At 56.8% G+C, this 13,732-nt stretch overlaps 1 protein-coding gene across 8 annotated transcripts in view; it reads right to left on the bottom strand.

The window, feature by feature from the left end:
• Nucleotides 1–1,667: 1,667 nt before the first annotated feature.
• MYOCD (myocardin) overlaps nucleotides 1,668–13,732 on the bottom strand; it is a 258,762-nt gene continuing 246,697 nt past the window's right edge. For 5 of the 8 annotated variants that reach the window (XM_032992119.2, XM_032992125.2, XM_032992124.2 and 2 more), the window contains 8 exons: nucleotides 13,181–13,356; nucleotides 12,316–12,441; nucleotides 11,588–11,850; nucleotides 11,078–11,231; nucleotides 9,057–10,010; nucleotides 6,054–6,167; nucleotides 5,040–5,097; nucleotides 1,668–4,351 (listed from right to left, as the gene is read on the bottom strand). In XM_032992119.2, the coding sequence (XP_032848010.2) occupies nucleotides 3,783–4,351; nucleotides 5,040–5,097; nucleotides 6,054–6,167; nucleotides 9,057–10,010; nucleotides 11,078–11,231; nucleotides 11,588–11,850; nucleotides 12,316–12,441; nucleotides 13,181–13,356 (2,414 nt within the window). In that variant the 3' untranslated portion in view covers nucleotides 1,668–3,782. The remainder of the gene's footprint in view (nucleotides 4,352–5,039; nucleotides 5,098–6,053; nucleotides 6,168–9,056; nucleotides 10,011–11,077; nucleotides 11,232–11,587; nucleotides 11,851–12,315; nucleotides 12,442–13,180; nucleotides 13,357–13,732) is intronic. The other 3 variants (XM_032992120.2, XM_032992122.2, XM_032992123.2) reach the window with 3 other exon arrangements.

Raw genomic sequence — 13,732 nt, 5'->3', positions numbered from 1 at the left:
GCACATGCAAGTTCCTACCTCTGCCACATCCTCATCCAACATATACCCCAGGGCAGAGGGTAACCCTTCTGAGCCTGGAAGGGCTGAGAAACAGGTGTTTCCCCATGTCACTGGGGAGGGAAACTGCGCCTAAAACATGGATTGTCCTGATCTGGGAGCTGGAGGAAAGATGCTGTTGACATCTTAGTGCCTCTCGCGGAGGAAACACTGGCTGGCGCACTGAGCCAAGCATCTTACATTTAAAAAACTTGTCAAAGGCATGAAAAATGTTAATTTGACTCTTGGAACACTTTTTGGCTTGCTTTGTATTTCCTATATTTTCCAGACTGGAAGACCCAGTGAGAGTGGAACATCACTGGGATGCTCCAGCTCGGTGTCAACAGTAGGAAAATCCCAGGACCTTGAATCCCTTGGGGCAGCCTGGGTGGGAAAATCATCCACGCATGGAAGGCTGAGTGGTGTGCCCCAAGGCAATGGGAGGAGAGGGCATGACCTGTCCTGCCAGCATGGCCCAGGCTTTCCCAGGAGGCTGCTCTGGTGGGTCTGCAGAACCGATGGCTGAGGTTGAGCTCCTCTCCAGGTAGAGGAGGATTTCTGCTGGATGTGACCCACAGTGCCTGGAAGACCTCAGGAGACCCTTGATCCCTCTCTCTGCCCCACAGCAGAACCTTGGTCTGGATTCAGCCTTCCCAAATGTTTTGCTCCAAACCTTGGCACCTGACAAGCATCTTTCCCACACTTTAAAGCTGCGACTGCCTGTACCACTCACCTTGCTCTTTGCCTGTTACAGTGGCAGACTGGCAGCACGTCCTTCCAGCTCCTTTTCTGCAGGTTGAACAACACAGGCAGGCTTTCCTCAACGGGCAGGCAGGACAGGTGGGTGCTCCAGTCCATCAGTATTCCCAAAACAATCCTAGACTGAGGCTCGTCTTCTAATTCTCTGAGTAACCTTAATCTGGCTCGGTCCAGGTAGTTTATCACATCATGCTTAGTTGCAGGGTGTGGTTTAGAGATTAAAAAATGTTCACAGGAACTATTAATTTTTTCTTCTACATCTTTTTAGATTCCCTTCTGCAACAACATTTCAACTTTTAAGCCCATCTGTGGGCACACAGGCAGTCCCCTTCTGCAAACAGGTAGGTGAATGTCCTGGGAACTCTTTTTTAATTAAAGGAAAAATGCAGTGAATGTGGAAGCTGCCACTAATGGGTACCGGGGAGAAGGAGCCAGGGTCCCCCCTGGGAAAGGTCTCCAGCCTGCTCTGCCGCTCACCTGTGGGCAGCGGGAGGTTTGGCTGTGGGGGGCTCTGCCCGTGCCCCCCGCGGGCCCTTTGGCCAGCACCACACCACGGGCTAGCAGCTCTGCTGCTGGAAAATGCAAAGGGGTTTGGGCAGGGTGCCCACCACTGCCTGTGAAGGGGACACAGACCCGAGGAACGGGGTTTGCAGGAGAACAAAGGAAACCAAAGCCAACAGGAGAAAAAGCCTTTAGAAACAGATTCCAGCTAGCTTGTTTAGAAATCTTCCAGGAGAAACTGTTACTGTGAATGAAATACTTCTGCTCTTGCAAGGACTATAGCTGTTCCAGGGCATGGGGCTAATACTGGCTGGGATGGCTGTGGCTGCTCTAGCCAGTGAAATCAAATAGCAAACTGCAAGCAGACGGAGTGACAAGACAAAGGGGTTTTTAATAATGAAGGTGTTGCTGGTAACATAGGTAAGAAAATGTGCTTGCTTACAAGTTTGAAGCTGACAGCATCCCTTTAAATAAGGAAATACATTTGCTGAGAGGAGAAAGTTATCTGGAAAGCCCTGTACAATGACGCAGTGTAGCAGCTAACACTACTCTGTTTCAAGTGCTATTAATATTCTCCATGGACCAACTTTGAAAAACCTCTCACTTAGAAAAAGACATTCTTTAAAAAAAAATTGCAACCTGTGATTGTCTATCCTAGCAGTGCACTGTGACCAGTTGTACAATAGAAAAGTGGTGCTTTAAATAGTGACTTGAAAGCTACTGCCACGTGCTTTACACAGCATGCAACAACGCCACGAACTGGAGACACAGCAGGGGCTGCAGAGCCTCCTCCAGCAGCTCCAGCATCCCTGGGGGGAGCGTCCCACAAAAGCCATGGCCAGACTGCCCGCAGGCCCCTCGTGCCAGACCTCCTCCCCAGCCGCTGCATCACCGATGTGCTGTCCTTCCAGTAACACAAATATTAAATACACTCAGTCTGTAAATAGTTTAACAATCTTTGTCAGCAACAATATTTACTTTGGCAAAACCAGAATTGCAAAGAAGTAGACGTGTCCATCTAACAGTCTGCAGCAAGTTCTTTGGTGGAAGCCAAGAAGTGGAGCAAAGGCTCCTTCTCAATAGAGCCTGAGGAAGTATATTGCACAGAGACTCATAGGAGAAATGCTGGTGACTTCAAACAGGAGGCATCACTGCAGGAGAGCATCCATCTCTGCCAGCTTCAGGAGAACTAGCTCCTCCAGGCTCAGTGATTCACAGCTGTTCTCCGGATGGCCTTGCTCTGGGCTGAGTGAACAGTGACACTGGAGTAAACTCGGGAAGAACAGGATGACTGCTGGGGATCAAGGAGGAATGGGAAGAAGGACGGAGGGGTGGATGGCAGAGGAGTGGAGGCAACAAAAGCAGACACTCACACAAAACCAAAGCCATGCAAGGGCCCGCTCAGCTCTGCCCCACGTGCCAGTCGCTGTGTGTCCATTTCTGGCTCCCCCTGCTCCCCGGTCATGCAAGGTGGTAGAGAACCATCCTGACTTCTGGCTGTGTGAAGGTCAGCCCCTCCAAAGCCTGACTGCATGTTCCATACAACTTGCACCTACCTTGGACCAAAACACATCACACAGCTCTCTCTGTACCATACCAGCTGGGACACAGCAGCTCCAGCAGGATCCCACGTCCCCTCGATACCTGCACCTGCACCCCAAGCAGCCGCCTCCACCGTCCAGAGGTGTCTGCTCCAAGGTCACAGGCTTCACCCTGATTCACCTCAGCCTGCAGCAGGGACAGCTCCTGGGCTTTCAGCCCCGCCCCAGGTGCCAGGAGACATGACAAGGTGCCACCAGCCCCGGGGTGGCCTCCATCCCTCAGCCTCCTGGAGCGGGGCTGTGCAGGGCTGGGCGATGCAGCTTTGGGGGCAGCAGAAAGGAAGCAAGGTGAGCCTGGCTGTGAGAAGAAGTGTGCTTGTCGCCCTGGCCAGGCAGAGCCTCCCTGCTCCCACACCCCCCAGCCTGGGCATGGCCAGGGTGAGCCCAGGCTTGCCTAAAGGGCTGGGCAGGCAGTAGGAGAGTAGAGGAGAGGGCAGGAGGGGGCTCTCCTCTCCATGATTTCCCATTGCCACCCAGGTGAGGTCTCCTCACCACATAGTTTTGTCATGAACTTCTCCAGTTCTCACAAGAGTGTCTGCCAAAACTGGGGAGGGGGGGTGTGTGTGTAGGGGGTGGGGGGTGGGGGGTAGGGGGTGCGGGGAGAAAGGTAAAAGAAACAAAACTGAAGTTCTTGTCAATCCAATGAAGTGTTGTTAAAGGCACAGGTGTCCTCTGTGGGGATGTGTCAGTGGAGGAAACCAAAGTACCAGAGCTGTTGTGCTGTCAGTTTGCATTAACTGGAAATTCAAAGAAGTTTATATGCTGGGAAAATTACTCCAGTTTCCCCTGGATGTGGCACGTTAGCCCTATGTGTTCTCTGACAGGGCAGAAACACTGTGCTGGCTGCTGCAGGCTTACAGTATCCTGCCTCCACCATTCTCACTTTCACCACTGCTGCAGGTGCAGGTCCATGCTGGTGTTTAGATTGAGATCGGTAACATCTAAGAAATCGATGTTGAAGATGCTGGGACCTGCAGGGGTGAGCGAGCCAAAGCCGGTGGCGGAGCTGGGGGGGGTGAGGTCCAGCCACTCCATCGTTTCCCACGGAGACTCAGTGAAACTCATTTGTAAACCGGAGCCATCAGCAGGGGAAGGGGAGAGCTGGGTTTCCATGGGTGAGAGGGGAGTCTGTAAAATCTCCTGGGAGGTGAGCAGTTCGTCTGCAGCTTTGCCGGAGAACCCCTCCATCATCCCTTCGAAGTGGGACTCTTCTCCCCCCATCTTCAGCAGGGCAATTTCACTGACCCTCCCCAGGGGGCTGTGGGCATTCAGCAGGACCTCCAGGTGAGCATCACTGCTGCCCGGACAGTGCTCAAAGGAGAGCTGGACTGAGGAGACCTGCTCGAATGGGGTGGATGACTTTGGGAGCGAAGCACTGGAGTTCCCTGTAGACACCGTTATCTGAGGTACTTTCTGGAGGCAGGACCGGTCTTCTTTGGCATTGGCTGGCATTTCTGTCAACAAATGAGAGGGGCTTGAGATGCTCTGGCAGTGCCCACCACTGCTGGGCACAGGGCCACAACCACGGCCCCCCAGCTGGGCTCTTGGGGATGCCTCTGGATACCCACTCCCTGCTCAAGCCCCTTGGCATTACTCGCCCACCCTCCCTGTGGGAAGCCTCGCACGTTCCTGCTTTCTGACCTTGACTCCCCTGGTTTTGGACACAGTCCCTAGGGCATGAGCACTGGCAGCTGTTCCCATGGGGCTGGGCATGGGTTGTGCCTGGGAAAGGGCACGGGCAGCACTTTGCACAAGGGAGGGCACTGGCAGTGCTTTATGCGGGAGATGGCACTGGCAGCACTGGTATAATGGTGGGAGACACTGGGGGCTCTGAGTGGGGAGGGTGCTGGCAGTGCTGTGCTGCACAGGGCTGCCACCCCACCGTCTCTTCTCCCTGCGCACTCTGCATAGGTGATAACCAAGCCCGGAGCACCTCACCGGGCCTGCAAACGCAGGAGCAGACTCTGGGAGGGCCAATACGCTTTTGGGCTCAATTTTGGTGGCTGCTGGCACAGGTAGGGCAAATGAAAGCTGTATTGAACTCAGGCAGCTCTGCTGGGGTGCACAGAGTGCACTGAGCCTCATTGGCCAGCACTGGCTTGGAGGGGAAGCCCTGGAGGAATATAGGGAAGCAGTGCGTACCTCCGCTCTCAATCAGCACGTCCAGGAGCTCATCCATCTGCTGACTTCGTGTCATCTGCTGCAGCAAACGACAAAGAGGAGAGTAGAGGATGTTAGGAGGAGAGAGTCCCTCTGGCCACAAGCCATGTAGGTGGCTCTAGACCCCACAAACAGCTTTCTCTTGTGCAGGAGAGATGCCACTGCAATAGAGCTGGCAGTGGCATTCAGGTGAGTACTGCAGGGACCTGGGACAAGCATGGAGGATCCAGGGAGCACAGCACCAGGCTTCCCCTGCCCTACTGCTGACCCTCTGCTCAGTGGCCACCACAGACTGCCTCTTCCCAGGGCCATCAGGACACACTGACTTTTTGGACCCAGTACCTCACACTGGCGTGTGCCTCCTTGCACTCCCTGCCGCCTCCCACACCGTCATCCTTCTCTCCCTGACCAGAGACTGGAAGGACTTTCTGCCAGTCAGCATAAGCCTGTTTCTATCACTGCCAACAGCATCAGTCTGTTTTCCTCAAGGCACCATCACGACCAGCACTGAGGCTGCTGACAGACTCTCACAAGAAGTAAGGGGTTCATGGGCGATGGGGACAGTCCTCCCCATGGGAACAGAGCTCTGGGGTAAGGCTAAGGGAGGCAGATGGCATGGAGCGGGCACAAGAGGGAAGGTAAGGTTTCCTGGTGACTTGGGAATGCTCAAGAGCCTGTTTCTCACATCACACTGAGCACCCCAAAGAAGAGTACACCAAAGTCCTGGGGTATTTGTGTGGGATACCAAGACCCCAGTGTTGTCTGGCGCCTTTCATCAGTACAGAAGATGCCATCCCATCCAGCGTGGTGTCTGACTGCTTTGTAGCAGTCATTCAGCAATTTGCTCTTCAAGAAAAGGCTGTTCCTCATGGAAACAGGCCTATCCTACCCATAGACCCCATAACGGGTTGTAACTCCTGCAGATGAATTACATTAGTTGCAAAAGAATGCCCTGCACAGCCCTAGCCCTATAGAAAATAAAAATCATGCAGTTACCTGCTTTACTGCATCCTCATAGGGTGGAGGCTGCTTTACCTCTGAGAGGGCTGGGCTTGACTTACAAAAACTTGGGGGTGGAATAGAAAACTTTTGACCTGCCTGCGTAGCCATCTGCGTGGGGGAAATACAGGGAAATGGAGTCAATGCACAGTGAGGCACGTCAGGGGGCCCAACTCTCACCCCTGCTGAAGCCAGTGTGGTGCCAGGGGAACTAGCGATTTCGTGGGTCACATCAGCTCAAAGTGCCTGGCCTCTGGGCAGGAGAGGGGGACGTAAACTAGTGCCGTCAGGCTAGCTCTAAGATGCAGGGCCAGGCTGACCTCCAGCACTGCCGGAGTGCCCGCTGATGCCGCAGAGCATCCTGGTGCTCTGTGCAGCCCCGAACGTGCAGAGCAAGAGGGAGAGAGAAACGGGCTGCTGGTGGTGGGCTGCACCCAGCTAGTGATGCAGCGCTTCCCTGGCTGCCAGCAGCCTCCCAGCCCTCTGCTGGGGACCCTCTCCATCAACGCCTGCCCAGTGGCACCTCACACAGCCCAGGCCAGGGAAGGCCACTCAAAAGAGTCACTGCCAGGTCAGAACTTAGGCTTTCCCTGTGCCTGTGCCAAACACCTACATATCAATGCAAGCTTTTCGACGGTCCCACCCTTCCAGGAGGGACCTCATCTGAAAGTCCAGTGCCTGCCAGCTGCTGTCCCCGTCACCTCTAGGCCCTTGCGTGCCCTTCCCCACCACCTGGTCGTGGCTGCCTCGACCCATGAGATCCGGTGGCAGAGGATGCAACATGGCCCCAGCAGGTGGGTCGGATCCAGAAGTGGATCCAAGGCAGCGGTGAGGCCACTCAGCCTGGATGTGCACATCCTGGCCACCTTCCCACGGAGGGCAGCTGGGACGGACACGCTCCCTGGCTTGTGGAGGATGGCACTCCAGTGCTGGGCACAGAGAGGGAGCTGTTGCTGAAGAGGGACCCTCAGCCCTGGGAGCCCCTTGCAGGCAGAGGAATACCCAGGATGGGTGGTGCCACAGCTGGGATGAGCTGCAGGACACCGTGGGGCCATTCCATCTGTATGCCCCCTGCGCTCGGGCAGAGAGGCAGGAGCTGGAGTTGCCCCTGAAGTGTCGCTGCCCTGTGCTGATGGTCGCTGACTGCTGTCTGGTCATCCGGAGCAGTGCTGCTGCCTCTCTTGGCGTATCACCTCACAGCACTGTCCCGCTGCCTATTGCACCTGCAGCTCCTCCCCATTGCCCAGCTCACCTCTACAGCTCTGTGCCCTGCTGCTGCGGTTACCCACTGCATCCCACTGCCCACTGCATCCCCTGCTCTCTGCCTCACTGCCCAGCTTATCCTCAGCGCTGCTCCCCATCACCCAGCTCACCCAAAGCAATTCTCCCCATTGCCCATTTCACCTCAGCAGCAAGCCCCACCGCCTACCTCACCCCGACAGCCCAGCACTCCAGTGCCCATCCCACTGGCAGCACTCTGTCTCTCTGCCCCTCTCACTCTAAATTGCTCCTCATTGCCCACCTCACTGCCAGTGCTGTGCCAACTGCCCCTATCACCTATCTCACCATCCTCTGAATGGCTTAGAGACAACGCTGCCTTCCACTTTCTGCCACCTCGCAGCACTGCACCCCACTGCCCAGCTCCCGCTGCCCCCTGCTCGGCGTGCTACCCGCGGGCAGCTCACTGCCCTGCTCGTGCGCTGGGTGTTCCGCAGCGGCTGTTGCTCGGCTCTGCGCCCGTTCTGCACTCTGTGTGCACTCGCTGTATATCTTCCCCGAAGGCAGTGTGCATGCCTTGCACCACTGTGTGCAGTTTACAGATTGTATGAGAGGTGTTGCGGCTGCCTGGGAAACCCTGGTAGGGTGTTGAGGCGAATTTGGGCTGTGACCTTGTGCTGCTTTCGTGTGTCGGCAGTGTGTGCCCCTCTCCAACCTTTTGTACTTGTCCAGAAGGCTGAGTGAGGAGTGGTGGTTGCTGAAGGCTCAACTCTGTTGTGCTGGTTGGCAGGTGGGGAAGCACAAGCTCTATCTGACTGCAGACCCCAACTACAAGCCCTTCTCTATCTTCCCAAGAAAAAGCTTCCCATATGACTGGGGTGACTGCCTTCTTTCAACCCAGTGGTCAAAATCCTTCACACACTGCTAGGAACTGAAATGGCTCAGAAAGATGATGAAAAGCCCTGAAACACTGCAGTGGCGAATTCCCAGGGGCGTAGGAACTGTGCCAGGACTCTCCCAGGGGCTAAGGGATCTGTACTGGTGCATCCTTGCAGTGGATAGAGCTGTGCCAGGGCTCAGTGGGGCAGGAGGATCTGTGCCAGGGCTTCCCCAGGGTGAAGAGAACTATGCCAGTGCTCCATGGGGCAGGAGGAGCTGTGCCAGGACTCCCCCAGGGCCACAGCAAGCTGTGCCAGGCCTCCCCTGGAGGGGAGAAGCAGCTGGGTTAGGGTTCTTTTAGGGCAGAATAAGATGTGCCAATGCTTCCCCAGGGCAGAGGAGCTGTGCCAGAACTCCCCAGAGCAGAGGGAGCTGTGCCAGAGCTCCATGGGGCAGAAGATGCTCTGCCAGGTCTCTCCCAGGACACAGGGAGCTTTGCCAGTGCTCACCCCGGGGCAGAGAGAGCTGTGCTGGGGTCCCCTGGGGAAGAGGGGAGCTGTGCCAGGGCTCCCCCAGGGCAGAAGAAGCTGTGTTAGGGCTCCGTGGGGCATGGGAGCTGTGCTGTGGCCCCCAGGGCAATTGGGTGTGGTGGGAGCAGGGCTCCCCCGAGGATTCCCTGCAAAGAACCCCGCAGTGCCATCAGCTTCCAAACCGTTCTCCATCTGGGACACACTCTGCCTTTCCTGGCAGCCCCACACGCTGCCACGGCCCCCTCAGTGCCCACCCTGGGTGCCAGCAGTCCCAGTCTGATAAGAAAGGACTCAAACTGGGATGTTTGACTGACTGCCCACAGACACCGGGGTGTCCACCACTGCGATGCTGTCTGGGGTGCTCTCCACTTACCGATGCTGTTCGAAGGCAACTGTTGGTCTGCGGGGACCCGCTGCGCCCTTCTGCCTGTGAGCTGGGGGACACCGAGAGGAGATAGTGGCTGTTGGGGGACGGCGGCAGGCTGATGTGCTGGGGGCTCTTAGCAGCACCGAGTGGAGAATGCTGGGGGGAGCACTGAGGGCTCAGGAATGTCGAGGAGGTGATGGTGCTTTGCCCTGCAGGCTCCAAGCAGTGGCTATTTACAACGTGAGGCAGCTGCGGCACCCCACAGTTACTTAACTTATCCGAGCTGCTGGCTTGGCTTTTCAAGGCAGTTTGTTTGGATGCAAACGGACAGCTGGACACTGCATTTTCTTGCTTGATGGGGACACCAAAGAAATGCTGAGCAGGCTGCTGCTTCTCCTCAAGGCCATTGCTTCTCTTGCGCTTCTGGAGCTGCATCCGTAGCTCTTCCACCTGCCTCTGCTCTTGCTGCAGCTTCCACGTGAGCTCATTGATGACCTTTTGCTTCTCCACCAGCATCTTGTCTTTCTCTGTGTCAATCCCTTCCAGCTCCAACTGGATGCTCCCTCCATTCATGCTGCTCATGAGACTTTCTTCAGCACTGCCATGAACCGGAGATGGCTGGAGACCGAACTGTGGAGAAGACATGGGCCCATCGTTGAATGTGTCTGGCAAAGAGCCGCTCACAGAGAGGTCAGAGGAGGCTGGGGAGATGGGTGGGGTGGAGCTGGTGCTGCCAAAGTGGTAGAAGCCATTCGATAACATGCTGGTGGAGGATTGCGACTGGTAACTCGACAGGGTGCTTGTTGGAGTGACGGGGAAGGTGACGGTGGTGATCTCACTGAAGCTTGGCACTGCATTGCTGCTGCACTCCTGGAAGGGCCGCAGTCGTTCCATCAGTGCTGTTTTGGTACCCGACACAGGCAAGCCTCGTATTCGGAGCTGCTGTCTCAGTTCTGATACCTAGAAAGAAAGCCACCAATGATCAGTCCCAATGGCAGATGGGCCCTTTAGAAACCCAGCATTTCTAACAAAGAGTCTCAGATCACAGGTCTCCCAGATTTCTGCTTTAAAGCTCTGACCCCCTAGGTGCTCACTGCCTCACCTGCAGTCACCAGCGTCACCATGCACAGCCCTGATCACTGCACATCCTGCTTCCTTCTTCCTCCAGGAACTGTGACTGCTCTTCATGAACCAGCAGTGGTCCTTGGGCCATGGAGGTGACTCAAGATTCCCTTCCTAGCAGTAGGTTTCTACATGAGCAGAACAGGAACTAGCTGATGGCATTCTTTAGTTCAGAGAATGTGACTGTGTGCCTTGGAGCCATATAAGCCATGTTCAGGCATCTGCACACAATTTAGGCTTCTGAACTAAGGCATCGCTGTGACCAAATTCATGTTGTTTCTACTTCATCTTATTTCTTTCTCTAATAATGAATATTGCTCCATGCCTCTGAGCCTTTCTCGTGGCTGAGGCTCCATTAGCAAAGTATAAAAGAACTATTGAGGTGAGTGGTCCTCTCTTATGCCCTGCCTGTCTTGCCTACATGAGAGATTTAGGCACTGTTCAAAGCAGTGCTCATAGCTGCAGATGCCAGGAGATACCTGCTTGTGCAGAGAGCTGAGCTGGCCTGGCTGTAATGAACACTGAGAAGCTGAGTGACTAAGTGGAGGCCATGCTGACCTACTAGCTTCTGGCTGGTCTGCTAGCCACATCCATGCTGTCCACCATAAAAAAACGGAAGATATGGAGCCATGAGCTGCAGGAGCAGCAGCACAGATTGTCGTTTAGTCCTTGACCTGATGGTCTGGCCTGCAGACGTTTTGAGTTATACCTCAGGTCTGCTGATATATGCCCTGGAGCAATCCACCCAGTTCCTGATCCAGTGTGCCGTACTCCTGGGTTTGTCCACAGCATGGTGGTTCTGTAGTGCCAGCTCAGCCTGCAGCACCACGCTGCATGCTTCAGGGGTAGCAAAGCACATTCGGGCTATAAGATTGTGCTCCTGTAGTGACAAAGTTTGTACTTACTTTCAGATCATCCAGGTTAGATGGCAGAGGGCCTGGCTTGATAGATGAGACACAAGTCTGGCCTGAAAAGGTGGTTTTCACAGGAGAAAGAGGGGTGTTGTTGACAGAAGTTGATGAAGAACTTGAACTTTTGACCATTTGCTCATTTGATTGCCTGAAATAACAAAGGAGATTTGGGGTAACTTATCTGTCCCCCTGGGGTCTCTGTGCCCACTGTACCACCTCTTTTCTCCCTTGGGACTGCTATCTCCTGTGTGAGACCTGAAGGGCTGCCAACCCCAATGAAAACCAGGTTGGGCTGTAAGGAGATTGCTGGTGACCCACCAGCAGGTCACAGGCCCCCCAGCCAGTGCACAAAGCCAGAACGGCTTTGCAGGAGACTGCTGTTCCCAAGCTTTTATCTTTCACTCGCATGCATCTATCTCCCTTGCACTGTCACAAATGAGTACAGTAGGGGAAAGGTAGGAGAAAGACAGGACTGACCCCTGCTATTGGCACATTGCCACTCACTTTAGCTGGCCTTGGTGCATCCCTGGGTAGCTGAAGTGCTGCTGCTGCTGCTGCTGTTGCTGCTGCTGCTGGCTGAGGATCTGGAGCTGCAGAAAGAGCTGCTGCTGCTGGAGGAGTCTAGCATATGCAGAATCCATGGGTGGAGGGGACTTCTCTGCCTTCTGGTCTGGAGGGATGTACTGGTGATACTTCAGCTTCTTCACCTTGGGCTTGGTGTCCTTGGGCTTTTTGTGACGGTTCTTGCCATCACTGGATGATTTGGACTGTTGGTCCAAGAAGGAAAAGTATTAGCTGGGGGAAGAGCTCCTGCTACCCCTGTGGGAACTCAGAGTCCTGGGACAGAGCAAGGGCAGCTCCTGCCAGCACCCTGACACTCCAGCTCCGAGAGCTGCTGATCCTGCCTGTGGGGGACTCCCTCAGGGCCACGTCCCATCTCAGTTGTGCTGGAGAGCACATGAGATATGACCCTCCTCGCCTGGAAGGTACTGCAGTGTTGCTTTGTATCTCCTTCTGCTCCTAGCCTCAGGGGCTGTTTCCAGTGCAGAACCTGAACCAAGCTGCAGTTGCTGACAACAAGGCTTGTTCCCCTGCATTATTCTAAGCCTTTAAGACCAAACCCCCCAGACCTCCCCACACATAGGGAGCAACACAAGGGTACTTCAGGCTTGGATGCAGCCGGGTGCCCTGGGCTTGTTCCCGCTCCCGGGCAGCTGGAGGCACAGGATTACCTTCATGGTGGAGGGCACCGACAGGGTTGGGCACTCCTGCCCTGCTGTCTGCTTGGGGCTGTCACAGTGGCTGCTCTGCCCTGAGGCTGGGTCCAGTGCATGGCCCTCGGCACTGTGGGGGTGATCCTGCAAGGGAGAGGCGAGCCCCGCGATGGGTGGGCGAGGGGATGTGGGGCTGGTGCTTGGGGGCTGGCCAGCCTGGCCAGCCTCTGCCTGAAAGGGGCACCTGGCGCGCCATTCCCCCCTGCCCCATGTTTCCATCAGCTCCCCAGTCGATCCCAGATGCCTCAGTTCACCTGAGTCCCCCCAGCCCACTGTCCTCATTCCCCAGGCTACCCCAGTTCTCTGTCTCCCCAGTCCATCCCAGTCCACCCTATTCTCCAAGCCCTCCCCATTCCGCCGCATCCCTGTGCCCTTACTCCCCACCCGATACACCGTTGGCTCCTCGGTGTCCCCCCAGACTAGCCCTGTCCCCCCCCAGCCTACCTATGGTTGTCCCCAGTCCCTTTGGTGTGTCGCGCCCCTACCTCCCCCCTCGCCCCCCAGTCCACTTCAGTTCCTCCCAGTCCCCCCAGCCTCCCTCAGCCCACTGCAGTTCACCCCAGTCCATCCCACTCCCCCCAGTCACTCCAGCCCCCCCCCCCCCCCCCCCGCCCCCCCCCCCAGCCCGGCCCCGCCGCCCGCCCCGCCTGCAGTGCCCGCTCCGCCCAGCAGGGGGCGCGGCGGCCCCGTGCAGCCCCGCGTCTGCCCGGGCGGGGCCGTGGGGCCCCCGTGGGAACGGGGGAGGGGGAGCCCCGGCGTGGGGCAGGGGGATGTGGGTCCGGCCCCGGGACACCCCGGCCAGGCGGGGTGCCGTGGGTCCTACCTGGGGCACCGCAGCAGGCGCAGCAAGGGCTGGCTCCGGTGCCTTGGTGCCTGCCGCCAGCTCGGTGGAGCCCGGGGAGTCCTCGCTCCTGGCCTGCTCCGGGGACAGTCCGTCGTTGCTGCTGTCCTCCTCGAAGGCGAAGGCGTCAGCCGCCTTGGGGAAGCTGACCTGGGTGCCTGCCAGGGGAGAAGGGGCGATGGTCGGGGCCCTGCGCTGAGCGAGGGACGTGAACACGGCGGCGGGAGGTACAGGGTGAGCCTCGGTGACAGCACCCGCCTCCTCCAGACCTGGCCATGGGTGAAGGATGCGAAGCTCAGGCACCTCCTGTCCCCAACCGTGCACAAGGGCATCACCCAGGGGTGCCCCTGCAGCCGAGGCTGGTGGGGAGGAGGTGGCATCAGCTCCCGGCCCGTGCCATGGCCCGTGCTGCTCGGGAAAGGGAGAGAGGAGGCATCTGAGGAGCCTGGCCAGGGGCAGGGGGCTTCTCGCAGGCAGGTGGGGCTAGCACAGGAGTGGCTCTGCTGTGCTGCCCCCACTGAGATGGAGAGACAG

The sequence above is a fragment of the Tyto alba genome, unplaced genomic scaffold (assembly GCF_018691265.1).
Source record: "Tyto alba isolate M040663 unplaced genomic scaffold, T.alba_DEE_v4.0 Super-Scaffold_39, whole genome shotgun sequence".
NCBI lineage: Eukaryota > Metazoa > Chordata > Aves > Strigiformes > Tytonidae > Tyto > Tyto alba.
The sequence above is the reverse complement of the archived record's forward strand: the minus strand, read 5'-3'. Positions and strand labels throughout refer to the sequence as shown.